This window comes from Sus scrofa, chromosome 3 (genome assembly GCF_054392235.1).
Source record: "Sus scrofa isolate SSC_HxYL_T2T_F1_AM1 chromosome 3, Sscrofa_HxYL_maternal_Yorkshire_Landrace_v2.0, whole genome shotgun sequence".
Classification (NCBI taxonomy): domain Eukaryota; kingdom Metazoa; phylum Chordata; class Mammalia; order Artiodactyla; family Suidae; genus Sus; species Sus scrofa.
Window position 1 is genome coordinate 108,713,932 of NC_139385.1, and position 27,197 is coordinate 108,741,128.

The 27,197-nt window shown below is 36.2% G+C and overlaps 1 protein-coding gene across 1 annotated transcript in view; it reads left to right on the top strand.

The window, feature by feature from the left end:
* LRPPRC (leucine rich pentatricopeptide repeat containing) overlaps positions 1-27,197 on the top strand; it is a 114,192-nt gene that overhangs the window by 44,983 nt on the left and 42,012 nt on the right. Inside the window, exons 15-25 of the mRNA XM_003125183.7 lie at positions 5,525-5,552; positions 8,160-8,217; positions 9,299-9,405; positions 9,628-9,705; positions 10,047-10,091; positions 10,447-10,560; positions 11,566-11,696; positions 12,415-12,500; positions 13,920-14,127; positions 23,227-23,351; positions 23,872-23,978. Coding sequence (XP_003125231.4) covers positions 5,525-5,552; positions 8,160-8,217; positions 9,299-9,405; positions 9,628-9,705; positions 10,047-10,091; positions 10,447-10,560; positions 11,566-11,696; positions 12,415-12,500; positions 13,920-14,127; positions 23,227-23,351; positions 23,872-23,978 — 1,087 coding nt within the window. The remainder of the gene's footprint in view (positions 1-5,524; positions 5,553-8,159; positions 8,218-9,298; positions 9,406-9,627; positions 9,706-10,046; positions 10,092-10,446; positions 10,561-11,565; positions 11,697-12,414; positions 12,501-13,919; positions 14,128-23,226; positions 23,352-23,871; positions 23,979-27,197) is intronic.

Here is a 27,197-nt window from a genome sequence, read left to right on the forward strand (position 1 = left end):
TCTCAATCATTTTGCTGTAACAGGTGAAACTAATACCACATTGTACATCAACTATACTTTAATTATAAAAAGATACCATCTCTTTCTGCCAAGAGGGGTGGGTCAGAACAAGATGTGTAAAGGTGCTGAGCTGAGCATTAAAGGATGAGTAAGAATTTCCCCAGGGGAAGGAAGGGCATTCTAGGCGAGAGCATTGAGGCTGAGAGGACAGTGCATTTGGGGACCTGATCAAAGAGTGGCATAAACACAAAATAACGGCAAGAGATAAAGCCAGTATGGTAGCGTGGGGCTCTTCATGAATGATGTTTTTCTAAGTTAGGAGGTTTAGACCTTGAATGATGGCTTTGAGCCACTGAAAGATTGACGCAATGAATACAAACTGATAGGGGATATTCGAAATGGGGAGAAAAGGTTGTGGGTGGGGGTAAGTGGGGAAATAGGACAGCAGGAAGAGGTGATCAGCGATTTGTGGGATCCTTTGAGGTGCCTGTGGAACTTCTGGTGAAGAAACTTCTGTACTTCACCTGAGTCTTCTTCCGTGAAATGAGGAATTTAAATACCTACATGCAGGATTGTTTAAAAAATAAAAGACTATAATGCTCTTGGAACGTAGTACAGAGGTTTGCCTTTAAGGACCGGTTAAGGAAGGAGAATTTCTGAGAGATTGAGTAGATCACTGGAAAACTGGAAAGGAATGATCAACAAAACAACTCTCAAAACTTAGTCAAAGGGGACCAAAAGGCGTTAGTTGAATTTTGAATTGGGATTAGTGGTAATAGCAAGAATACTTTCAGTGTTCACATGAGCTTAGTTTTAAAAAATTCTGTGTAGGGTTTGTGTGTTTGCTTAGTTGTTTTTTCTAGATCTGTGCCATCTGTCTGAAGCTTCACATTCAAGGTAGGGCTTTTTGTCATGTTCAGTTGTTTTAGGTATATGTGTAATTTTAAAATTTGCCTCTATGCCTTCCCTAGGTACTTCATGCCAGGTTTGATCACAATTTACTATTTTAAGAATATTTTTTATTCTATATTAAGTTGATGTTTGATGAAAGAAATGATTAAAGTAGCTTTTCTAAAAAAGAAAGCCCAGTTTATTAATGTCGAGTGTTGGAATAGAGATGTAAAATTTAGACCAGGGGATGGTATGTGTTTATTTATTAGGGAGTTTTCAGTCTTTTATGAAAGTAGAACTCTCAAGTAACCCCCCACCAGCTTTAGCAGTTTTGTTTCATCTCTTCTTTCCCCACCCCACTCCCCCCTTTTTTCCTGGACTGTTTAAAATCATAGACCTCTTGTCATTCTATCTATAAATACTTCAGTGTACACCTCAGAACTTGTTTTAAATAAAACAGCATAACCACTGTAATATTATCACACCTGACAAAATTAACAGTAATTGAGAAGAATTCACCAATTTCCCAAAGGGGTCCATGGTACAGAAAAGCTGACAAACCACTACAAATCTTGCCTCTCAATATTGTGCGCTTTTAGGCATGGGCTTCTCACTTCCTCCAACACTCATTTCTCTATCGTTCCCCCACCCCTACTTCCACCTTCCAGGCTCCAATTCCTTAGGTGTGGTAGGCATCTGTCTATGGGCTCAAGTTCCTTGGAATTAAGGCTGATTCTAGCCTAACCAAAAAGGATGCCTGATTTTTAAAAATCAATATAGAATTTTACCATATCTTACCTTCACTGCACAGCATTTTATCCTCATATTTTGAATGCTTAGTCTTCTTTCACTTACTATTGGGCAAAAATTTTTTTTTTACATACGGAAATGTCAAGAAGTCAGGGGAACCTTGTTGTAGATGGTGGATGGATGAGGTGAAAACTTCCTTGTACTAATTGAGAGATTGTTTTCTGTTACAGCCAAGAGATAGACTTTTTAGGTCAGCTTATCATGTCTTCTGCTAACTGATTGCCCAAAGAATTTTTCTCAAATCAAAAGAAAGACAATACTAAGCACAAGGCTTCATAAACATTTTTTCCCCCACTTATAGATAAGATTTCATCCTTTTTTAAAACTTTCCTTACTGTGCATTAGTAGGAGGGATGCTTTTAACCTAAGTCAGAGGATTCTAGAGGGGCATGGGTCAAGTTTTTATTTTTTGTTTTAAAATAATTATGGAGTCACAGGAAGTTACAAAGGTAGGACACATAGGGCCTATATATTCACTACCCATTTTCCCCCAGTGGTAAGATCTTACGTAACTTGGTACATTATCAAAAACAGGAATTCTGGTGTTCCCACTGTGGTTCAGTGGTAATGAACCCAACTAATATCCATGAGGACATGGGTTCAACCCCTGGCCTCACTCAGAGGATTAAGGATCCAGCATTGCTATGAGCCGTGGTGTAGGTCAAAGACGCCTTAGGCCGGTGACTGCAGCTCCGATTGGACCCCTAGCCTGCGAACTTCCATATGCCTCAGGTGTGGCCCTAAAAAAATAAATAAAAATTTTAAAAAAGGAATTTTACATAGGTACAGTGTGTGTGTATAATTCTGACATTTAGTTCACATGTATAGATTTGTGTACCCATCACCGCAGTGAAGGCAGAACTGTGCCTTCACCACAGCCCCGCCCCCTACTATCTCTTATCTTCTTTCCCTCTCCCATCCACCATCCCTAACCCATGATAACCACTAACTTGTTCTCAACTTTTATAGTTTTATGTAAATGGGTTCATAGAGGTATCATATTTTGAGATTGGCCTTTTTTTTTTTTTTTTACTCCACGTGCTGCCCCTGAAATCCATCCAAGTTGTTGTATGTGTCAGTAGTTCCTTTTGAATGTTTTTAAGTAAAAATAGGTGACGGGAAGATATGGGAATGGATATGCGTATGTGTGTAACTGAACTGCTTTGCTGTATGGTAGAAATTAACAAAACATTGCAAATCAACTGTAATTTTTTTTTTTTATGGCCGCACTCATGGCATATAGAGTTCCCAGGCTAGGAGTTGAATCCAAGCTGTGGCTGTGACCTATGCCATGCCTTTTAACCCACTGTGCTGGACGGGGTATCAAACCCATGCCTCTACAACAACCAGAACCACTGCACTCAGATTCTTAACCCACTACACCACAGCAGCTACCCCAGATACTTAAATTTTTAAAAAGTGGGGAGGAAGGGGAAAAGAGAGATGATTAAGGAGAGTTGGCAGATACATAAAATAGAACCTCCCTATCAACCAGAGTGTCCTTGCACCAGTTAGAGAAACTTCAGTTCAGACATGTATCTTTGATGTCTGGGCTTAACATCATTGCTACTCACTTGGGCTTGTACATAAAGAAACCCAAAATCAAAGATTGACTGACTGGATCATTGACAATAGGAATGAGCTTAAATAATACTTAAGTAGACATTTTAATCTGAATCCTCAGTATCCAGAAGAGGCTGAAGCCCTTCACCACTGACCATTGGACATTCTTGGATAGGACTCTTCTCTCTTTAAAAAAGATAGCATGTATCATACCTTTGTTTCAACAGTTGTGAAGATGACATGTATAAGCACAGGAAATAATCCAGAAAGGGTTTGTGGATATCCTTGTAAGCATTCATTTATTTGCTCTTTGTAAATAGTTTGTTATCAGAAAAAAAGGTGCCTTATTAATTAACTCATTATACCAAAACAGTCCACCCCAAATTGTCCAACCCCAAGTTTAAAGAGGCCTGTGAGGGAGTTCCCGTCTTGGCGCAGTGGTTAACGAATCTGACTAGGAACCATGAGGTTGCAGATTAGATCCCTGCCCTTGCTCAGTGGGTTAAGGATCTGGCGTTGCCGTGAGCTGTGGTGTAGGTCGCAGACGCGGCTCGGATCCCACATTGCTGTGGCTCTGGCATAGGCCGGCGGCTATAGCTCCGATTGGACCCCTAGCCTGGGAACCTCCATATGCCGTAGGAGCGGCCCAAGAAATGGCAAAAAGACCAAAAAAAAATAAATAAAAAAAATAAAGAGGGCTGTGAATTTTTGTGAGTACTGGTTTAAAAAGGTCTGTTCATTTTTTATTTTACAATGTAGATGTAATATATTATACATAATTATAAATATTTTATAAATTATATTTGTATTGTAAAATTATCATGAGAACATGTAACTAGTCTTAAAGTAGATTCTGTGTTTGAATTAGGTATACAAAGCTTATGGATATTAAGTTTACAAAGAAGTAGTGTAAGACTATTTCATTGGTGACCCAGTTTTGTGATTTTTTCATTTAGACAGGCAAAATTGGGGTGAGCCATTCTTTTTGCTTCCTTAGAAATAATTTCAAATTTGGAGTTCCCGTCGTGGCTCAGTGGTTAACGAATCTGACTAGGAACCATGAGGTTGCAGGTTTGATCCCTGGCCTTGCTCAGTGGGTTAAGGATCTGGCGTTGCCGTGAGCTGTGGTGTAGGTTGCAGACGTGGCTCAGATCCCACATTGCTATGACTGTGGTGTAGGCCGGCGGCTGTGGCTCCGATTCAACCCCTATCCTGTGAACCTCCATATGCCATGGGTGCGGCCCTAGAAAAGGCAAAAAAAAAAAAAAAAGAAGTAATTTCAAATTTATAGAAAATTACCAAGAGTAGTACAGAGAACTCTTTTATACTCTGCTTATAACTTTCAGCATTTTGCCATGTTATCATTATGCATTCTCCACCTAGTTATACATGCATATATATAAAAACGTTTAATTTTTTGGAACTATTTGGTCTTAAGTTGCATATGTCATGACCTTTTACCCTTAAATATGTCAGTATATAATTATAGAACAAGGATATTCCCTTACATAACCATAGCACAGTTGACAAATTTAAAAAAATTAACATTGTTGGAATATATTTGTCTAATACAGATTATATACCAGTTTTATCAATTATTTTCTCTCTCTTTTTTTCTTTTGGTATTTTCCTCCTTCCTGTTCAGAATCCAGTTCAGGGATGGATGTTATTTGTCTTTTCTAATTTTCTCTAATCTGACACAGTTTCTCAGCCTTTGTTATTTATGACATTAATAGTCTTAGAGAATACAGGCAGGGTAGAGAATGTTCCTTATGATGGTTCTCCTTGATTAGCTTCTTGTTACATCCCTGGCTGGAATACCACAGGAATGGTGTCTGTCCTCAGGGAATTAGATCATAAACTATACATCAGCATCTCATTAATGATGTTAATTATGATCACTCAGTGGAGGTGTTCGATTTCTCTTGTTATATGGTTACTGTATTCACCATTACAAGTAAAAAGCAGTCTTGGCCAGACCCTTTGAGACCATACACATATCCTGCTCTATCATACTGGGACCCCAAGATTTAAGGATGGTTCTTAATGATTCTTACCCAAACTAATCTTTATTTTGAGGGTTCAAAGTGAGAGTTGATTTTTTAAGATTACCTTGCCCTAAAAATTCCCCTTGATTTGAAAACATTTTTTTAAGGCTTTGACCTTTATGCATTGCATATAATAATTGCTAGTGTGTTTTAACTTAAAAATATTTTTTAAATCCCTGGGTTTATTTTTAATCCTTTGCTGCCCCCTGCAGGTCTATGGATATAAATCTTTGGAGCAAGGTAAGTATTCCTAATACTGCATATCATGAGGTTGATGTATAAAAAGCAAAAGTTATAATAGCTTCATACATTTATAATGTATCATTATGAGATAATGAATTTTGAACCTGAGGTTGATAGTTTTAAAACTGCTTTCCGGAGTTCCCGTCGTGGCTCAGCAGAAAGGAATCCGTGAGGGTGTAGGTTCAATCCCTGGCCTTGCTCAGTGGGTTAAGGATCTGGCATTGCCATGAGCTGTAGTGTAGGTCACAGACACTGCTCAGATCTGGCGTTGCTGTGGCGTAGGCCAGCAGCTACAGCTCCGATTAGATCCCTAGCCTGGGAACCTCCATATGCCACAGGTGCAGCCCTAAAAAGACAAAAAATAAAAATAAAATAGGACTGCCTTCCTGGAGTGTGAAATTTATTATTAAAGTGAGCCCTGACTAAATTCTAAATTCCTCATAAGGTTTTCAACTTTTCCAAAAAACAACTGTTAACGTTATTGCAGTGACATTTGACCATACAGATTTAATAATTATTTTAAAATACATATGTGTGTGTGTGTATATGTTTGTGTAAGTATATCTATAAATGTATCTTCTATATCTAAATGATATACAGAACAATTTTAAACTATCTTTTTTTTTTTTTTTTTTTTTTTTTTTTTTTTTTGTCTTTTGTTGTTGTTGTTGTTGTTGCTATTTCTTGGGCCGCTCCCGCGGCATATGGAGGTTCCCAGGCTAGGGGTTGAATCGGAGCTGTAGCCACCGGCCTACACCAGAGCCACAGCAACGCGGGATCCGAGCCGCGTCTGCAACCTACACCACAGCTCACGGCAACGCCGGATCGTTAACCCACTGAGCAAGGGCAGGGACCGAACCCGCAACCTCATGGTTCCTAGTCGGATTCGTTAACCACTGCACCACGACGGGAACTCCTAAACTATCTTTTTTAAAGTTAACTGTTTTTATGCAGGAAATACCACGATCCTTATGCTGAATTACAAGAATACTTGTAGTTTAGTAAAATCAGAGTGCAAATTATTTATTGGAATTCACAATTTAAATATTTAATACATTTATTTTCATTCAGTTCTGTTTTTTAGTATAATACTGCCATGCAGACTATATAGTTAGTTATAATAAATGGCTGAGATTTATAGTTAGAAGTAAATTTTTGACTAGAAGGATTTTTCTTCACTTTACTAAATGTCTTTGTTCAAAACTTAGTATTGAATATGACTGTCCTTTATCTAAGGTGTGGCCACAACTTCTAGTAGGATTTATTGTTTTGTTTCTACCCGTCTATGTTGATTAAAAAACAATGTGTAGGTGAGGGTTGTTTTTCTTTGCTTTTGAACAGTTTCTACCTTAACTATCCTTTGATTTGCTACTAACTGCAGCATGATTTCACAGTGGAGTAAAGTGGGGTGTGGTCAGTTTTGCTTGATTGTCCATATTAGAAAATGAATAGTTGAAGGAGTAACTATAGTTTGAGTTGTTAATACTTTTAATATGTACCAGGCACTATTTAAAGAACAAATAAATTAACTTGTAGTATATACGTAAAGTAATTTGCAATTCCTAACTCCAGAAAAACTGGCATTTCCTTTCTTATTCTTTTCAGCATGTGGATATATAGTCAAATAGTATGTTTAAAAGTTACACGTTAGGAGTTCCCGTTGTGGCACAGTGGAAACAAATCTGACTAGTACTCATGGGGATGCAGGTTCAGTCCCTGGCCTCATTCAGTGGGTTAAGGTTCCGGCATTGTTGTGAGCTGTGGTGTAGGTCACAGACTGGTTCAGATCCTGAGTTGCTGTGGCTGTGGCGTAGGCCAGCATATGTAGCTCTGATTCAACCCTTAGCTTAGGAACCCCTAGCTGTGAGTGTGGCCCTAAAAAAAAAAAAAAAAAAAAAAAAAAAAAGTTACATGTCAGTACTGTAGGTTTTGTAATCATTTGCACCATATAATATGTATTTTGATTTTTTGATTGAAATTTTGTGGGCCAAATTTATGTCGCAGGGTAAGCCTTTTTTTAGTGTTTGTATATTTAATTGATAAGAATCAATGAGAACACACCCTTAGAACTTTTGACTCCATTTTGTTTTAATGCCATTAAAATAATTGGAAAAAATGTTGAAAAACATTTATAAAAGTTATTTAGTGGTCCAGGATATTTTATTATTTCTGTGATACCTCATTTAAAAGGAGGAAACTGGTCTAATTACAATAAAGCTAAAAACAAAATACATGGACAAGTGACATTGGTTGATAATCCCTATAAGCAATTTCCTATTATAACAATTTATTTCAGACAATATGTAAACCAAAAAAATAAAACAATATATAAACAAATCACTTTGGAGGCTTTCTTGGTGACATTTCATGAAACATTGCAGTTTTCCTTCAACATGGGTTTGTTTTGTTTTTGCTATTAAAAGACAAACCTATTATTTAAAAACAAAACAATCGCCTTGGCAGGTGGGGGTGGTGTTGAATTACTGTGATATAGAATAATACCTTACTGGGGAGAGGCTTTATTATTTCAAGAATTCAATTTCAGATTGTATTTGTTCTTGTTTGCTTCTCTTGCTGCAATGTACGCATTTTCTGTCTCACCAGATAACAGAACTGTTGTACAAGGATGGACGTTATTGCCAGGAGCCTCCAGGACCAACGGGTAGCGTTTCAATTTCGATGATTGTAACTTATCCACAAATCCATTCTTCTGTGTAATGATGGACTAGAAGGATTACAGCAGTAAACAGTTTCTTTTTGAAAGTGAAATTTGAAGACGTTTGGTTATAAATCTTTATATTGATAACAACATTTTTGAGATCTAGGAGGTGTTTGGTTTTATCTTAATTTTTTAAAGATGGAGTTGGGAGGGTTTTTCTTTTCAGATATTGAGGAAATACTTCTTGTAGCACTTACCTATAGGCTTAAAAATCAGTACTCTTTAGTGTTTGTGTGATTTTAATGTTCTGCAGCTGTAATTTAGACATGTAAAGTCCTAAAGAGGCCTTATGGATTTTTCCACTTAAATCTAATTTATTACCCAAAATATGTTATTTTTGACATTTAATGATTTTCTGTTTTCATATAATAAAGCCTAGAATATGTGGTTTTCTGTAAGAAGGTACCCTTCTTGAAAGTTCAGATTTTTCTATCCTAGGTATTAACACAGGGCCCTATACATTTTATGCTTGAATGCATAGGAAAATTACTGTTGTTACAAAACATCTTTGTTAATCTTGGCTTTTCATTGGCTAATAGGCAGCTCTCCACAGGATTACTGTATCTGCTTATTAAAATTATTTAACTTCCTATACTCAACATTTAACAATCCTCACCGATTTTATGTGTTTCCCTAAATGTTGCCCACCAAAAAAAATTAGTATAGAAGTGTGTGTGTACAAGGCATTTATTTATTCTCTCTATTTGTGATTTGGACAGGAAAGGGGTAAGGCCTTGGGCAGGACCACTTCTGTCACTGAGTGGTGGAAAAAAATAGATTGAAGTAAGATTCAGTACTGAAAAGCTGTCACTCGGTCTGAAAATAATTAATATTCCTTTCACTCACCAGTTAGATATGTGCTCCCAAACCACATAATCTCTATGCCTCAGTGATCATTGTTGCCATTTCAGAGCCTCTCATCAGGGTGACATCTCACACCAAAATGATTTCTTATAAATTAATCTTGATAACATGACAGTCTCAGTAATTTTAGTGGAATGCTTTCTCTTGTTTTTTTCCACAGAAGCTGTTGGCTATTTTCTTTATAACTTGATTGACAGCATGAGTGACTCAGAGGTACAGGCCAAGGAGGAGCGTTTGAGACAATACTTCCATCAGCTGAAGGAGATGGTACCATTTCATTTTTTGCTATATAATGCCTGTCCTGCCTGACATGTATCTATTAGATTTGAAATTGCTGCTTTTAAGTACAACCAGACCACTTCTCAATGACATACATGAGTTGGAGACTTAAATTATGTCTGAGATAATTTCTGTTAGACAAATTTCAGTTTGGTTGTCTAAAACTCTGGGTTTTTGTTTTTGTTTTTCTCCTCCCTTCCCTTTGCACAGAATGTAAAAATTCCTGAAAATATCTACAAAGGGATTCGTAATCTGCTGGATAGCTACCATGTTCCTGAATTGATTAAGGTGTGTGTGAAATAGGAATCAACTTTTTAAAATGCTAAATTTATATATAAAAGTATGTTAAAATTTTATTTAAGTATGTTGCTTTTGGCCAAAAATTTATTAAAATGACAACCTTTAAAACAAGGCTTTTCCTTGATGGTTGGTAAATGCTGTTTATATATTGAAGAGTATGTTTAAAGTATTTATTATAATGGTTATAAAGTATGAACACAATTTCTGGAAAATTTTGGGAGGATGGAAAAATTGCAGTAAAATAAGATGAGACTTCCAGAATTTGCTTTTGACATTTGCTAATATATTGTCCACATGTTTTCTAATTCTAATTTAAATCCCAATTTTAGGATGTTAATAAGTTGGTTGAAAGAGAGAAGACAGATCCTCAAAAAGTAAGTAGGTTTTTTTGAGTCTATTATATATGCTGTAATAACTGCATTTAATGAGTATTCTAGACTGTGTCCTTATAAAACTAATAGTTCCTAACAGTTTTGTCATCATCACTATATCTCTAAGAAGTTGGTAAAAACTAATTCCCATGTCACAAAAATCAACATATTTAAGAAATTTGCATTTAATCTCAGGAGATTTATAAACTCCTGGAGTCCATCCACAGATCTCCAGATTAATATCCTTGATAGCATCATGACTTTTAGGAAAGGCCAGTTTTAAAGGGAAGAGTGACAAAGCATACATTTTCTTTGTGGTAAATTTCTTTCCTTTTTTTTTTTTTTTCCATTTCTGTAGACTGCGCAACTTACATTATCTGATTTGGAGTCTAAACTTGAAAAACTAAAATCTGAAAATCAACCCATAGGAGATGTCCTAAAGCACCTCATATTAATCCTTTGTTCTGAAGAGGTAACATTTGTTTAAATAATTCAAATATGCTGTTAAGGTAAAAATTTCTTTATAGATAAAAGTAGACAAAGCGAAATATAATATTTATGATTTTTATAATTGATTATTATACATCATGTCTTTGAAGAAAGCAATTAAATGAAAGGTTAACTAATTTCAGCTACACCTTGAATGGCATGTTTTCGGGTTGCTCTAGTTTGTTTACGATAATCTGCAAAGTGAATGATAGTAACAGCCGTGATAGGTTTATCATACATGCCAAATGTCCTTTCAAGCCATGGCTCCGGTCTCTTATATCTAGATTGTCAAGCAACTGATACATTCAGTAGTCATTTGCAAGTCAAATATTACCAGGTTGTTAATGCAGGGATTGAAATTCCATTTTCCTGCTGGAAAAAAGCTCTTTCTGAGATAAAGGGTCTCTTGCCTTTTTTCAGCAGGCGTCCAGCTGTACTTTGTGTTCAGTGTGTGCCTGCAATTTGTGGTGTATCACTAGACTTTTTCAGTTTCTAGTCCATGTCATTTGGGTGTATGCCTGTGTTTTTAGGGAAAAAAAAAATACAGCTGACTTTAAGGTTATAACGTGGTACTGTTAAATTCTGAAATTTTTCTTCACATTACTTGGATATTAGACTGTGAGAAACTTTGCAAGGATATATGTTTCTGTGCATGGAAATTGGACTGTGAGTAAGGGCTGACTTGGTACATACTTAATCTGGAAATCCTTTTTAAAATACAATCTAAATCTAAAACATCAAATTTGGCATAATGGCCTGTTTTGCATTGCAGATAACAAGTCTTTTAAACCCTACATATATGTCTTTTCCTGCTTTTTAAAAGGCAAATAAAAATACCAGAGAGCAAAGTGAAGTTACTAACATGAGTCCATTTATTTTAAAAGTACCATTAACTTTTTTTTTTGCACTCTGAATATGAAAGGTAGAAATTTTACTTTTTTATTAATTTCTTGGGTTTTTTTTTTTCCACTTCCATCCTTAATTTTAGAACATGGAAAAGGCTCTTGAATTGAAAGCAAAATATGAATCAGATATGGTTGTCGGTGGCTATGCAGCTTTAATAAATTTGTGCTGTCGACATGATAATGCAGAAGATGCACTGAACCTGAAGCGAGAATTGTGAGTACCCTGGCACTGAAACAAATCATCAGCATTTATGCTGATATACAGTCTTTGATGGATCATGTAGATTGAATACTACTCTCATGTAATGTAAATTTAAAAAATTCTTTTTTGTCAGCATTGTTGAAATTTCATACTATATGACTCTGATTAATTATGGCTTGTTTTCTGCAAGAAGCCTTTGTTTTAAGTATAAGACATCCTGTTTTTTTTAAAGCCCTTTTTTTTCCCATTGATTCTACAACTGCATATCACAACAGTGGTGCTGGTAACTGTTTTATAAGGCTTGTTAAACATTCTCTTTTCTGTACTGTAGTGTAAATAAAATTCTCTCCATTTCTCAGGTGTCTTTGGTTCCCATGCTGATAGATTTACCAAATAAAAATGTATCTTTTTGGATATTTCAGTATTTATAACAGAGTTAGAATCACCTTAAGTGCACGAAGCCAAGAAGTTCCTTTTTTAGCATCACTTGCAGATGGAAAGATGAAGTGGATATGTAGTATTAGATTTTTACTTCTTTTGTCACTTTGAATATAATTACATGTGAATTTGAATATGGTTTCAAAAATCAACCTTAACTAAAATGTGGAGGCTGATATTAATAACAATTCAGACTGTCTGATGAGTTTTTTAAAGTGATCAAATGGATATTGCAGTCCTTTTTACAATTAACCAGTTTCTAACATAATATAAATGTGGCTTTAATTTTTAGTGACCGTTTAGATTCATCTGCTGTCCTTGACACCGGCAAGTATTTAGGACTTGTAAAAGTATTGGGGAAACATGGCAAGCTCCAAGGTAAGTGGCAGCACATAAAGGAAATATCTGGTGCAAGTATCTTGCCACTGGAATAACATGTGAGTTGATATTAATGGTATATCATATCCCGCAAAGTGCTTGAACACTTTGCATACAAATTTGCATGTGAATCCAGCCAGAGCTGCATGGACAGTGTAGGCCATTAGTTTTAATGGATTGGCAAGCTTGTCATTTACATTTGCACAGCTCAGTGCTTTTTGCATTTCTGCAGCTAGTTTTTATTAGCATTGCTGTTTGGATTGAGTTTGAAGATCATGACTTGTGGCACAATTTGCTTATACGCCTGCATTAATGGCTTTGTTTTTGTTTAAGTATATTGGAAGGCTGAACATAAAACCTATAAACATAACCTTTATTAAGAATATGAATTTTGCAGGAATCTTTGTCTTAACTTTTAATAACATTAATAAAATGTATACTTTAATAAGGTTTTACTTAGAAGTTTGTAGGGAAAGCCCTAACTGATGATATCATCGATGTTGTCTGCTCCCATTTTCTCATTGTTGAGATTATGCTAAGCCTAATATAATGAATTACACTTGATAATATATTCTTTCCATTCACTTGTTTCTTAACTTTCTCCTTGGGCTTTATTTTGAAACTTTTTTTAAGCCTCCCTCTCTTCTTTTTATTCATAGAGAAGTTTTTTTTTTTAAGCTTTGTAGTGAAAAATGTATGGAGAAAATATTTGATGTGAACATTAAATGTTTTTCCTAGGAAACCTAACACAGAAAATTCTTTATAAAGATTAGCCTGCTTTTTAAAAAATCACTTTCTGTAAAGCGGTCAAAACATTTTGTCTGTGCCATAATTAAGAACAACATTATAAAAATGCACTTATTCCATATCCTAAAATGTTTGTTTCTGCCTTCCTAATGAAGATTAATGAATCTAATGTATTAACATGCGGTCTTTTGGAAAGCTTTCATTGGCTCTGCTTGGCTAATTAGTATCGACATAGCAAACAGGCCCTATCGGTATCAGACCATTAGTCTGGCTGTATATACAGTGTAAACACATCTTTATTATCTGGCCTCCTGACAAGCCATCTGCTGAAGAAACAATGGTGTGATTTAGCAGATGTTAGCTCTGAACGATAAAAGCATCCATTTAGGAGGATCTTACAGCTATAGGGCAGACCGTACAGGGTTATGTGGTGCAGAGTGGGCACACAGTCCCTATCTATAATTTGTAGTCAAAGTTGCAGGGAAATGATAAAACCATGCTATTGTGGATTTATAATTGTAGTCTCGTTTAGAAATGCAAGTAGTAATTAACTTGAAATCGGCATTATACACTAGAATTTACATTCCTGCTGGGCTTGAAATGCTCTTTTAATAGCAGTTTGTTTTCCCTACATGAAATTACCTAAGGGTCTTTTGTGCTACTTCATTGTAGATGCTATTAACATTCTAAAGGAGATGAAAGAGAAGGATGTTCTTATCAAAGATGCAACAGTCCTGTCCTTTTTCCACATCCTAAATGGCGCGGCTTTAAGAGGTGAAACTGAAACAGTAAAACAGTTGCACGAAGCCATCGTGACTCTGGGGTTAGCGAAACCATCCTCCAGCTTAAGTTCCCCATTGGTCACCCTGTATCTGGAAAAGTAAGTTAATTGAATTTTACATTTTAAATATTGACATTAAAACAATGAATATAATATCTTGGGGATTATACTTTGTAAATGCTCTGTGGTGCTGTGTAAGCGTTGGAGGTTGTTACTTGCCGCAGAATAAGAGGACATCTACAGAGTAGGTGGCCTTTAAAATTACCAGCAGCCCTGTGGTCCAGTGGATTACTTCTTAATGGAATGGTAATTTTTTTTTTTTTTTTGGTGGGGCAAGTGATGATGTTATATGAAGTCAGATCTAGTTTTTCCCAGTTTTAAGCCTTATAAGTGTTAATTATTAATAAATATAAGAAAAAAGGATTCTCTGGGGCTTTTGATTATGCTTCCTGAAGGTTATTCAGGTAATAATGTGGCAGCGTTTCTTCAGTGCTCCTTTTCACCATGTAGTACCTTCATTGAATGTACCAATATAGTAGTTATTCTGGCTTCTGTTAAATATTGTAGAAGATGTCTCTTATGGGAAGAAGATGAATTTTGTTGACAGGGTAAGATTTACTGAGTTTAAAATTTTTAACATTTGGAGCCCTCGTCTTGGTGCCAAATTTAAGGTCAACCTGTTCTCTTGGTGGCAAATTTATTATTTATTATTAATTTAAATTTATTATTCTTTTGGTGCCAAATTTAAAGTCAGCCTATTCTCTTGTAGTAAGTGAAACATTTTAGTTTCATGATGAAATACCCTTTCTTATCTTTTCCTTTAGCATTTATTTTTCTTTTCTATTTTATTTATTTATTTTTTGGCTGTGCCTGCAGCATGTGGAAGTTCCTGGGCCAGGGGTTGAACCTGTGCCATGGCAGTGACAGCACTGGATTCTTGACCCACTGAGCCACCAGGGAACTCCTGTTTTTCTTTTCTATTTTTAAAAATTTCTTAGATTTTACCTCTTTGTCATCTTTTCAATGGCTTAATGCAGTTTTTAATGTACTTATTTTGTGATCTGGATTTTCTGATTTTAATTTGGATGTTGCCCTCTTAATGCCAGGAGAGAAATTAAAGGTAGATCATAACAGTTCTCATTCTTCCCAAATTTCTAGTAGTTTTTCTTTCTTTATTAGAGGGTGTAATTAATTGAATATAGTGAGTGATTTAGTATTAAATTTAAAATATAGAATAAAAACCATCTCTCTTAACTATGTTGGGAAATATGTGAATATATACATACATACGCACACATAAATACACACACGTTTTATGAAATAATTCTTTACCATCCAATCAAAAAAACAGTTTATCAGGCGAGATGATTGGCTAAATCTTAACCTCCACAATCTCAGCATTACATCTTTTTAAAGAAATAGTGATTCAAACAATTACTGTGTTATTGAATTCTCATGTTCACAGCCAACTTTATATAGAAATCCTATAATTAATATGCTTCCTCCTAGAATTTTTTTGATTGTTTAAAAGACCCATCTCTGCAAATTGCATGTGGAGCTCTGCATAGGGATTTGAAAGAAATGGGCCCAGTGCCCAAAAGAATTAGGCCCTCCTCCACCACTGGGCAAAAATAAAATAATTAACAATGAAAACGAGGGCTGTGGTAGAAAAGTATCTTACAATAGAAATACTTTGAGGACAGAGGAGATAGAAAAGTTTTCTGAAAGAGGTCTGCAGGTGGGGCTCATGAACCAAGCAGAGCTTCCCCCAAGGGAAATAGAAGGAGCATGGGATGCAGATGTTAACCTGGAGTGTTTCTGTGCTTTCCTTCTGCGGGCAGTACAGAGATTTGTGTGTCTCTCTAAAATTTGACTGTCCCTGTTTTTTGGGCTAGAGAAATCTAAATTAGTATCTTTAATGGTTTTTTTTTTTTTTTTTAAACTGCTTTCAGGTACAAAGAGAAATTATTACCTCTTTTTATTTGCCTGGGTTTGTTTTTGTTTTTTGCCATCTTTGCCTTGCATAGGCGGTTTCCATGACAAGATTTTTCAGTTTCCTCTATTGTAATAAAAAGGTTTTGTTGACTCTTTTAGAGTCAGGAGAATAATAAAAAGGAGATAAAGGGAATTTCATGTTTGGAGAAAACAGTAGTAGTCGGGGCTAAGTTGGAGGGAAACTTTGAAACTTCCTTTTGATTGTGCTTTCCCCAACCTGATGGAAGCTAGCTGGTTTACTCAGCATCATGACAGGTGCAGTACTAGGGTTAACTACACTGGCCTGCCAAAAAGTCTGCATGTATTTGATTTGATTAAATATGTTTAATCTTCAGTAATATCGTGTAATTGGCCTCAGCAGGTATGAGCTCATCTGGGAGTGAGCCTTTTATTCAAACTTAAGCTAAAATTAGGAGAAACCTTTTCAGAACATTGTATAAAATCTTCATTTTTTTCAAAGACAGACATCCTTTTGGAAAGTCATTGCAAAGACTGAAGAGGCTGTCACGTACATATTGTAATTCTGGGACAAATGTATATGTGGTTGTATTCCTTGAGAGATGATCTTTAAGATTCAACGGATCTTAATTTTGGACTGACTTTTTTTTTTTTTTTTTTTTTTTGTCTTTTTTTTTGTTGTTGTTGTTATTGTTGCTATTTCTTGGGCCGCTCCCGCGGCATATGGAGGTTCCCAGGCTAGGGGTTGAATCGGAGCTGTAGCCACCGGCCTACGCCAGAGCCACAGCAACGCGGGATCCGAGCCGCGTCTGCAACCTACACCACAGCTCACGGCAACGTCGGATCGTTAACCCACTGAGCAAGGGCAGGGATAGAATCCGCAACCTCATGGTTCCTAGTCGGATTCGTTAACCACTGCGCCACGACGGGAACTCCTGGACTGACTTTTTTAGCATTGAATAAAACACAGGGGAAATTGAATAATCTTAATGGTTTGTGGATATTGTATTAAAAGTTTTACGGTGAAGAAAAATATATACATTTTCTTTCTATTCATTTGCTAAAGGAAATCCAGAATAACTGGAACAACAGGTTTGCAACATTTTGACAAGTCGTTAAACTAATTTGATTTGTGTTACCAAAATAATACTTCCACTGAGCAGAAGAGAGATGTATAGAATTGCGAAAGAAATATGCAAAAATTTTATGTGTTTCATTTACATTGGGATTGTTCGATAAGCCACATGTTTACATGTCATTCAAACAAATGTTAAACATTTTTGCCCACTTAAAAATAATTTTTTTTAATTGAAATCATGCCTGATTCTGAAAGATGACCTGGATCCTCCATATTAAGAAAAAAAGAAATGCTTCAAAATAGGTTAAAAGAGCTTATGAGTAGTCTTTTTGCTGTGGTAAAGGAAAAAACTAATGAAATCTGGGTCATTAGTTTTAAAAGCATAAAAATTTGTATGATGCAGTTTCAGATTCACTTGTTTTATAGCTGATCCATTTTGGTTTCATTGCATATGAAAAGTATCTGAAGCTGTTTAACTGGATTATTTGGTGCAAATGATCAAAGAAGCTTTAATTTCTGCTTTCCATTAAGGGTTTTTCTCTGCTGATTTGTGCTATAATCTGTATATGCCCACATGCATTTCATTTAAGTGAATCATGGACTTTGTATATATAATCCTCCTAGAACTCTTGCTAAGTTAATCTTGAGTCTTTCATAAAGGTCACAGTTTCTGTTAAGGTGAACCTATACCAGTATGTTTTAAAATTCACTGTAACACTTCAGTGTATTACAGCAGTGAGCAGTACACTTTTTACAATGCTGGTTCCTCTGTTATATTATGTTATATACACTCCCCTTCAATTTTGGCATCTTCATTTGTACTGGATACTTTTATTATTTATGGGAATGCTTTCCTTCTAGGGTAAAACTCTTTATGTACTGAAAGGAAATTAAGGAGGTTTGGCTCTTTTACTCCATTATTGCAATTAAGAATTTAGCATCATCAGTGCCAAAGGACAAAAGTGGTTCATTTGCCCTAGGGGGACAGGACAGTGATAAGATGATTTTTCGTCAAGGATCATTGGGTCGTAATTAAGTTACATTCATGGCTATTGCTTTTTGAAGGATGATTGGTAAATGACAGGCTTCATGTGCTTAGTACGGACAGTGTGCAGTAGGGTTTTTTTCTCCCTCTGTCAGAAAATCCTGTTGAGCCTGATAATGTAAATGTGGCATTTTATTCTGAACAAAAGAGCAGGGAAATGAGCTATCTTGTCTAATCATTCAGTTGTTTAACACCGACTTCCAGTTTAGACTCAATTGGCTGGAAAGCACTTGACATGTGAAGTTAGTGCTGTTCCGAACGCATGTTTGAGTAAATTTTAAAGTAAGTGACAGCTAAATTGTACCTAGGGAAATTACAAAGCCTTCAACACAGTTAATTTTTTGGGGAGGATTAGTTGTAATTGCAACACCAGTCTCCTTGAAGATTCCTCATTTATAGATGATGAACAGAAAAAAAAAAAAAAATTCAAGGGCTGGTTCTCTCAGAATAATTTTTGTGAAATCTGTGGTTTCTCCTAAATTGATTTCTTTCCACATCTGCTTAAGGTTTATAGAACAGTTAGTTTTTAGAGTGTTGAGGTGTTTTGCACTCCGCCCACCCTTGTTTTAAACTTTTTTCTCCCCTAAGGCCTCGGTTTTCTTTCTCTCGTGATTTCAGATTTTGGGAGCTTTTTAGTCAGTAAGCTCTTTAGGTAAATTGCCACTTCACTAACACTTTATGCATAATGTTGAAGCACCTTTTCCAATTGAAAATCAGTATTTGTCATTTAAAATTTTGATTAAATTATGGAGCTCCCGTTGTGGTTCAGTGGTTAATGAATCCGACTAGGAACCATGAGGTTGTGGTTCGATCCCTGGCTTCGCTCAGTGGGTTAAGGATCAGGCATTGCCATGAGCTGTGGTGTAGGTTGCAGACGTGGCTTGGATCCTGCTTTGCTGTGGCTGTGGTGTAGGCCGGCGGCTACATCTCCAATTAGACCTCTAGCCACGGGTACGACCCTAGAAAAGGCAGAAAGACAAAAATAAATTAAATAAAATAAAATATTGATTAAACTAAGTATACCTAATTGGAAGTTATTTACTATAAGTTAAGGAGACTATGTTTAAAGCTACTGATAGGTAAATACCTGTAACTGGTTGTTCTTGTCCTAACAGCCAGTCGTATGAAACTCTTGTGATTTTTACAGTTATGTATGAAGGAATTTGAGTTAGGAGAGCTTTGTTTCCTGGTACCTTTAAGTAGTTATTTTTATGATCAGCCTCATGTAAATGTTATGTCCAGGGTTTGTTTTTCTGTCAGTGACATTATAAAGCACACTTTCTCTTTCATAATAAGGACTAAAACAAGAGTTAATATCACATTTGCCATGTGAGTTTCAAGCTTGCCTTTTGGGTGTTCTCCCATCTGATGATGCAAAATTACAGATTATAGTAGTTTTACACGTGGTCAAGTTCCCTTAAACAGTAAAAGAGAAATTCCAGAATGGATTTTAATGTAGGCCAGGTGAATCTATTCAAGTTGATTCAAACTGTTTTAAGTGTTCAAATTACTTATAGGACTCAGCCTATTATATATGTGTGTGTTCTTAAAATTTAGAATTATGGAATTTTCCCTTTCTGTTTTCTGCTCTTATTTCATAGGCTCACAGAATTTTGGGAATGCATATGCTTGAGTTAATTCACATCAATCAAAAATATTTTTAAATGATTGCTTACTTTTAATTAGTAGGTATAGTTTTATTTACAAAAATTCTATCATTGAAATATTTTTGGTGTCTAGTCATTGAAAATACCACAGTAGGTATTTTTCGTGGAGGTAGTAGTATGTTACAGAGTTGATTTTTATTTAACATTATTTGAGGTTTCTGAAAGCAGTGACTAAATGGACTTTAAAAGTTTATTACCTGTTTGTATATAGAGCTTTAGAAATTATGCACTTATCACAGAATCATTTTAGGTCATAGAAACTAGAATCACACTGATAGTCTTCTCCTGCATTTTGGGTATAAAGCAGTTTCCACCTTTTTCCATTTGATACATTGCTACACATACTGATTTCATCCTGCCTAATAAAAGCGGTGTTTTCATCTGATGGTTTTCTCTGCTGGTATGAACATTTGAGTTGATGAACCTAGTTTTGAGTTGGTGAACCAAGTTCATAGAACCTCACGTTAGAGGGAACCCAAAGGTCCTTGAGTTCAATTATTGTGATAATCTGCATCTCATCAGCACTTGTAGAAGTGTGTTACGTTGCTGTAAACTGAGCTACATTCAGTACTTGTCCATTGGGATTGAAATTAAAAAGCCCTCCAAGTATACAACTCTGTTCATAGCAATGTGAATTTTAGATACTTCCTCATATTTTTCATTTCCATCACCCAAAAATTTCAAGCTTTTTTGTTGGTGGTGGTGGTGCTGGTGGTGGGTTTTTTTGCTTTTTTTTAGGGCTGCACCTGGAGCATATGGAGGTTCCCAGGCTAGGGGTCGAATCTGAGCTACAGCTGCTGGCCTATACCACAGCCACAGCAACGTGGGATTCGAGCTTCCTCTGCAACCTACACCACAGCTCACAGCAACACCAGATCCTTAACTCACTGAGTGAGCCCAGGGATTGAACCTGAAACCTCATGGTCCCTAGTCGATTTATTTCCACTGCACCGCACCGCAATGGAAACTCCAAAATTTTCAAGCTTTAATAGGAAAGGTTAATGATGACATCAAACTATATTAGGCATGTACATTTTTATGTCTTTTTAAAGTGACATGATCCAACCAACTAAAAGTCAGAATGTAGATGATAGGGATTGAAAAGAAATGACTAGTCTTTCATTCATTTCTATCATCAGTATACTTTGTATAAAATGTTTCATTATAGATTTCTAATTCATTTTGCTGGCAACCTGGGAGCAGTAACATTGTTACTTAAAATTACTAACAAATATATGAATTATTTCCATTTTGCTATTCTTGTCTTTTCTGTTGTTGTTCTGAGCATGTATAATCTTCGGAAGCATATATTTGGAGACCAAAGACTATTAACATGTCTCTTTGATTGACAGAACAATTATTCATTCATTTATTGATAGCTTTGACCTAATGTAGGGGAAATACAATTGAGATAGTACCGTTCTAGTTTGGGAATTGATCTCAAAAAAGCAAATCATACTGTTTTTTAAAAATCAGCATGTGTTAGTTTTTCTCTTAAAAATATTTCGGTAGTTTTCCATTAAATGGAATTTGTGGAAAGGTAATCACCGAACTTGTATCTGAAGCAAGGGAAAATACTGATTATATAAAGCTTTATATCATATGTGGTAGCTACTGCAGCATTTCTCTAGTATGACAGTAATCTAGCCTGCAACATCTACTTGCAGTTTTGAAATTAACCTGTAATTTAGTCTTCACCCCAAATGACAAAAATTCAAATGACTCTGTGGGGTGCCAGAAGATGCACTGTAAACAGGGCTTAGTAAGGGGATAAGGTAGTGTTCCATCAGGATAAGCTCATTTTCACCGTGTCAGTATTATTGCAGTAAAATTAACGCTTCTTCATGGTATTTTACTTTTTAGTACAGTTTAAAATCTTAATCTAGATAAAATAGTAATTCAGTCTAGGGCAACATAACATTTGTATAATGAACCAAAATGTTAGGGCTTAGGTGGAAAATTTTAGAAGGTTTTCTTCCTTTTGAAAACTGTTGCACATGTGAGAGAAATGTGTTTTCTTTACAAAGATTGTCACTGTTGTCACTAGTTATACTTTGGTCCCTGCCTCTATAACCATGCTTCTTTTTAAAATACATCTTATACTTTCTTTTCAAATATCTTTAAATTTTTTTTTTTTTTTTTTTTTTTTTGTCTTTTGTCTTTTTGTTGTTGTTGTTGCTATTTCTTGGGCCGCTCCCTCGGCATATGGAGGTTCCCAGGCTAGGGGTCAAATCAGAGCTGTAGCCACCGGCCTACGCCAGAGCCACAGCAACGCGGGATCCGAGCCGCGTCTGCAACCTACACCACAGCTCACGGCAACGTCGGATCGTTAACCCACTGAGCAAGGGCAGGGACCGAACCCGCAACCTCATGGTTCCTAGTCGGATTCGTTAACCACTGCGCCACGACGGGAACTCCTCTTTAATTTCTTATTCCAAATTGCACCACCATATTAGGTTAAACAAACAACAGTGCTTTTAATAGGGCATAATGTTTAATTAGATGTATTCAGCTGAAAGGGGGAGTCCAGGGATCCAATGACAGTGCATTCCTCTGTTTACCTCGTAGTGTTAGGCTTATCAGTCAATCTCTAGAGGCCTTAATTTCCTCTTGTATTTGAAAATCAAGAAAGGTGGCAAGTAGAATTGGATTATGTAATCTCTACAACTTTTCTACAGTATATTTCTCACACTGTCCTTTTCCAAAGGAAAAAGGAGCTTTGGGGGACCCACAAGAATATATTTATTTCCACACTTATTTAACAGACTGACTTAATATAAAGATCTTTTTCATTAACCACATAAGACAAGTTTTGACTTTATAATTGGAAATGATTTTTAAAAGCTTACCCTCTAATGAAAAACTTCTAAAGAGTTCTAGAATTCACTGACCCTGAGAATATCCTAGGTTTAGCAATAATCAGTTTCTGTATATATGAATCCTGAAGTTATCTACTCCTTATCTGGAGAGGCAGTGGTTTGAAAAAATATGATGAGAAAGGTGAAAGTGCTTGAAAATTCCTTGATGATTATTGATGGACATTTAATAAAGTTGCCCAAAACTGGAATTATAGAAGACCATAAACATAAGTGGCTGAAAAAAATATTTGCCGGTAGTCTTTGTGTTTAGAAATAACGCATTCTTAGAGCAACTATTAATGGAGAGAATGCCTTTGTCTTGTGGACTTTTTAGAATGTGCCATTTAGCAAGCAAAATAAAGAAAGATGAAGCCGGGAAAACAGGAAACCACTAATGACGTCTATACACTCTGAGCATTGATTTTTATATAAGGATTATCTCTTGTGGTTTTTTTTGTGTTTTTTATTTTCCCCCCATGTCGTGGTTTTCTACCTTAAACAAAGCTCAGTTGTATACATTTTGACTGGTTATTGTATATCTCTTTAAAGTATATTAGATTTATCTTACTCATTTGTCAATATTTTGATGTTTCCAAGGGATGACTTACCTACTGCTCTTGAAGTCACCATTGACTGCTATGAAAAGTATAAAGTACTGCCACGGATTCATGATGTGTTATGTAGACTGATAGAGAAAGGCAAGACTGAACTAATTCAGAAAGGTTAGTCACCTTCTAATATCTTAGTGTTGGTGGTCTTCAAATGAATTACCGTGAAGAGAACATTTTTTGTGGTTGTGGTGGTTTTTTTAAATGATTTTTATTTTTTTGTGAAGAGAAAATTTAATAGGACGGCAAGCACATCCAGAGAAATTGTGTTACAGTTTGTTGAGAAGAAAAATATCAGGTAGATTTTTAATATTGTAATTGTCCCTGATCTTAACAGCTGTTCATTTTGAAAAGCTGCCTCTCTGTTATTTTTTGCCCCCCTTCTTAGTGGTCTGCCTTTGTGAGGATTTTCACCCTTAACCTCCCCAGTTCTCCTTCAAGCCAGTTGCAGCTACTTTATGTCTTAAATGTGTACTGTTAGTTAGATAAGGAACGTGACAGAAAATTGGTTGATAGGGCTATAACCTTGAATTTGTTCTAAATATTTGTTTTTAAAGTTTGTCCAGGACTCTTCAGGGGACACTGTGCTTCTCTATATTTTTTCTTCTAACACGTTTTCCTCTTTCCTCTCTAGCAATGGACTTTGTGAGCCAAGAACAAGGTGAAATGACGATGCTCTATGATCTCTTCTTTGCCTTCCTACAAACAGGAAATTACAAAGAGGCCAAGAAGATCATCGAGGTATGATTTTAACTCCAGTATTCTATTGGTACAGCTGTGTAGATTCTTAATTAGAATATGTTTAAAAATTTTAACCTTTAATTACACTTGTTCTGATTCATGTTAATATAATTCAGTCCCAATAATGGGGGGCCAGGGGGAGTGCTTGGCCAGTTTCTTTATTGTATATAATTACAGTTCGGAAAAGGCAGCCTAGTTGTATATTGAATTTGTTTCTTCACTTTGTTAAATTCACTGTTATGTATCAAAATGATATTTGCATATTAAATCTTGGATTGTGGAACAATTAAATTAAACTGGCATTCCTGGGTGTAAAGTTGCTAATCCTCTTTGCCAAGGAATTCTTTGTTCTTAAAAGCAGTGGAATTTAATTTGCTGCAGACCATGCTCAGATTTATTTGTAATGCTTGTCTACAAGTTAATCAGCCAAACAAGTGCTGTCTGCAACTGTTTGGCATTTAATTTAAAATTTCTTCTTCTTTTTTTTTTTTTTTTTTTCACTATGGTAAGCAGCTTATGGGAAATGGTAGGTGACAAACCTGGGCTATTTAGGATTAGTATATTTTATCTAGGCTTGATTGAAATTTTGGTTACTGAAATTGATAAGTCAAAGGGCAACTATAAAGTCTGTCCAAATTGTGATTAATTTCACTTTTAAACAATTCTCTGTCCTCTAAAGAAAATCATTTTACATAAGATAGACCCATTGCCTTAAGAAATACTGTTTAATGGGAGTAAAATAAATTTGTAAATACATCATGTTTCTCTCAGATATGCTTTACTATTCCTCCATGTCTTTTTCCAAAAGTGCCTGTGGTGGACAAGACATAAAGGTGATGTTTGGCCTCCTGGTTTTTGTGTTTGTATGGTGATGACTGTTTATTATGGATTTGAAAATGTAGGCACCCCCGCCCAATTATTGATTTCTCTTGATGTTTTTCAAAGAAAAGTCTGAAAAGGACTATAAAATTAATTCAGAACAATCTTCTGTCTTTACATTGTCCTGTCAGGGGGAAGTGGGGTATTGCTATCTTGAACAGGTGCTTCTGTAGCTAAAGTGGTTCATTTGTTTTCTAGAAATGGTATGTGTTCTCTCATTGAAAGTGCATGGTGTATGTATCTGAAAATGAGGGGAGGAGTTCCCGTCGTGGCTCAGGGGTTAACTAACCCGACTAGTATCTGTGAGGATGCGAGTTCACTCAGTGGGTTAAGGATCCCGTGTTGCCATGAGCTGTGGTGTAGGTCACAGATGTGGCTCAGATCTGGCATCACTGTGGCTGTGGTATAGGCCAGCAGCTAAAGCTCCAATTCAACCCCTAGCTTGGGAACCTCCACATGCCGCGCGTGTGGCCCTAAAAACACACACACGCACAAAATGAAAATGAGGGTAGCTGCCTGCCTGTTGAGTTCCTCTGCTCTGTGTGCATGTTATCAGTGTTAGTAAGGCGCTAATCAGAGCAGAAATGAAGCTCGGGTATTTGGATAATAGTGATTAGAGGTTCTACAGCAGGAAATCATGTGCCTCTCTGTGTAATAAGCAAGACGTAATAGGAAGAGCCAAAGGCCTAAGTGTGAGTTCGTTCTCCTTTTGTCATTTACTTGCTAGTGTGATAATGGACAAGTTACTAAACCTTTCTAAGCTTCCTCGTCTGTAAAAGGGAATATTGTATTGTTCTTCAAGATTCAATCACATAATGTATGTAAAGCAGCTTGAGTATTTCCTGGATTAGGGTAGTAATCAATAATATTAATTCTCTTTGCCCCTTAAAGGTAGATTGCATTGTCTACTTTACCTCACATAATTCAGAATGTGATGCTTAGGGGGTGGCGCATTGCTTGTCACGTGGATAGGAAAGCCAACACCGCTTCCTAATTACTTTAAAGCTGTGCTCGTGCACAGCATCAGCGAGAGTCATCATGTAGGAATGGCTGTCTACTGAGGACAGAATTTTTATAGTGGATGTATACAGAATTGCTTAAAGGATTATAGAATTCCTACAGCACCTTAGGATAGGATAGCGAAGTGTGCAATATATGGAAGCACATTTTCAGGGTTTTTTCTGGTTTGTTTTGGGAGTTTTTCTTAATGGTTAGTTGGAGTTGAATTAAAGTGGGAACTTGATTTTTTTTTTTTTTTTTTTTGACAAAATTCAAGACCTGGAGTTCTCTCTTGTGGTTTTCTAAGAATTATTGAAAATATTAAACGTAGTGAAAATAAGCTAGGACTGTATCAGCATAAGAAGGAATATTATAAATACTGAGCAACATTTTTATTATTCCCCAAAGGGCAGTGTTTTTTGTTTTTCTTGTATATGGAGGTATTACATATAACACATGATATATGTTTACCAACTCACTTTTAACATAGTTTGTTTTTTTGAGTTTTTTTGTCTTTTCAGGGCCGCTCCCGTGGCATATGGAGGTTCCCAGGCTATGAGTCAAATCAGCTGCAGCTGCTGGCTTATGCCACAGCCTCAGCAACATGGGATCCGAGCTGCATCTGCAACCTACACCACAGCTTATAGCAACACTGGATCCTTAACCCACTGAGCAATGCCAGGGATCAAACCTGAGTCCTAATGGATGCTAGTCAGATTCGTTTCCACTGAGCCACGACAGGAACTCTGACTTTTAACATAGTTATGTTTTATTTCTACATATGGGTTATTGCAAGAGGGTAGAATTATAGCTGATACTCTGCTGTACACTTCTCTGTATTCTTCAGTAATGAGCATGTATATTCTTTTTGTCTTTTAAGGCTGTACCTGCAGCATATGGATGTTCCCAGGCTAGGGGTCAAATCAGATGTATAGCCGGTGGCCTACACGACAGTCACAGGAACGCAGGATCCAAGCCTCATCTGTGACCTATACCACAGCTTGTGGCAAAGCCGGATCCTTAACCCACTGATCAAGGCCGGCGATCGAACCCCAGGGCGCATGGATCCTAGTTGGGTTCGTTACCATCAAGCCACAATGGGAACTCAGTTTGTATATTCTTATTCTATACATACTCAGAAAAAGTGTTATTTTCTTCTAAAAGAAGAGTAAGAGCAAAAAAGTGAATCAGACTGAGATCAACCTTCAAGAAGCTAATGTAAAGCTCCTTGAATGTGAGATTAATATGGGAAGATAACATCTATATTTAAGACTGAGATGTTAACTGCTATAAGAAAAATATAAATAGTTCTAAGAGAGGAGTTCCAATTGTGGCTCAGCA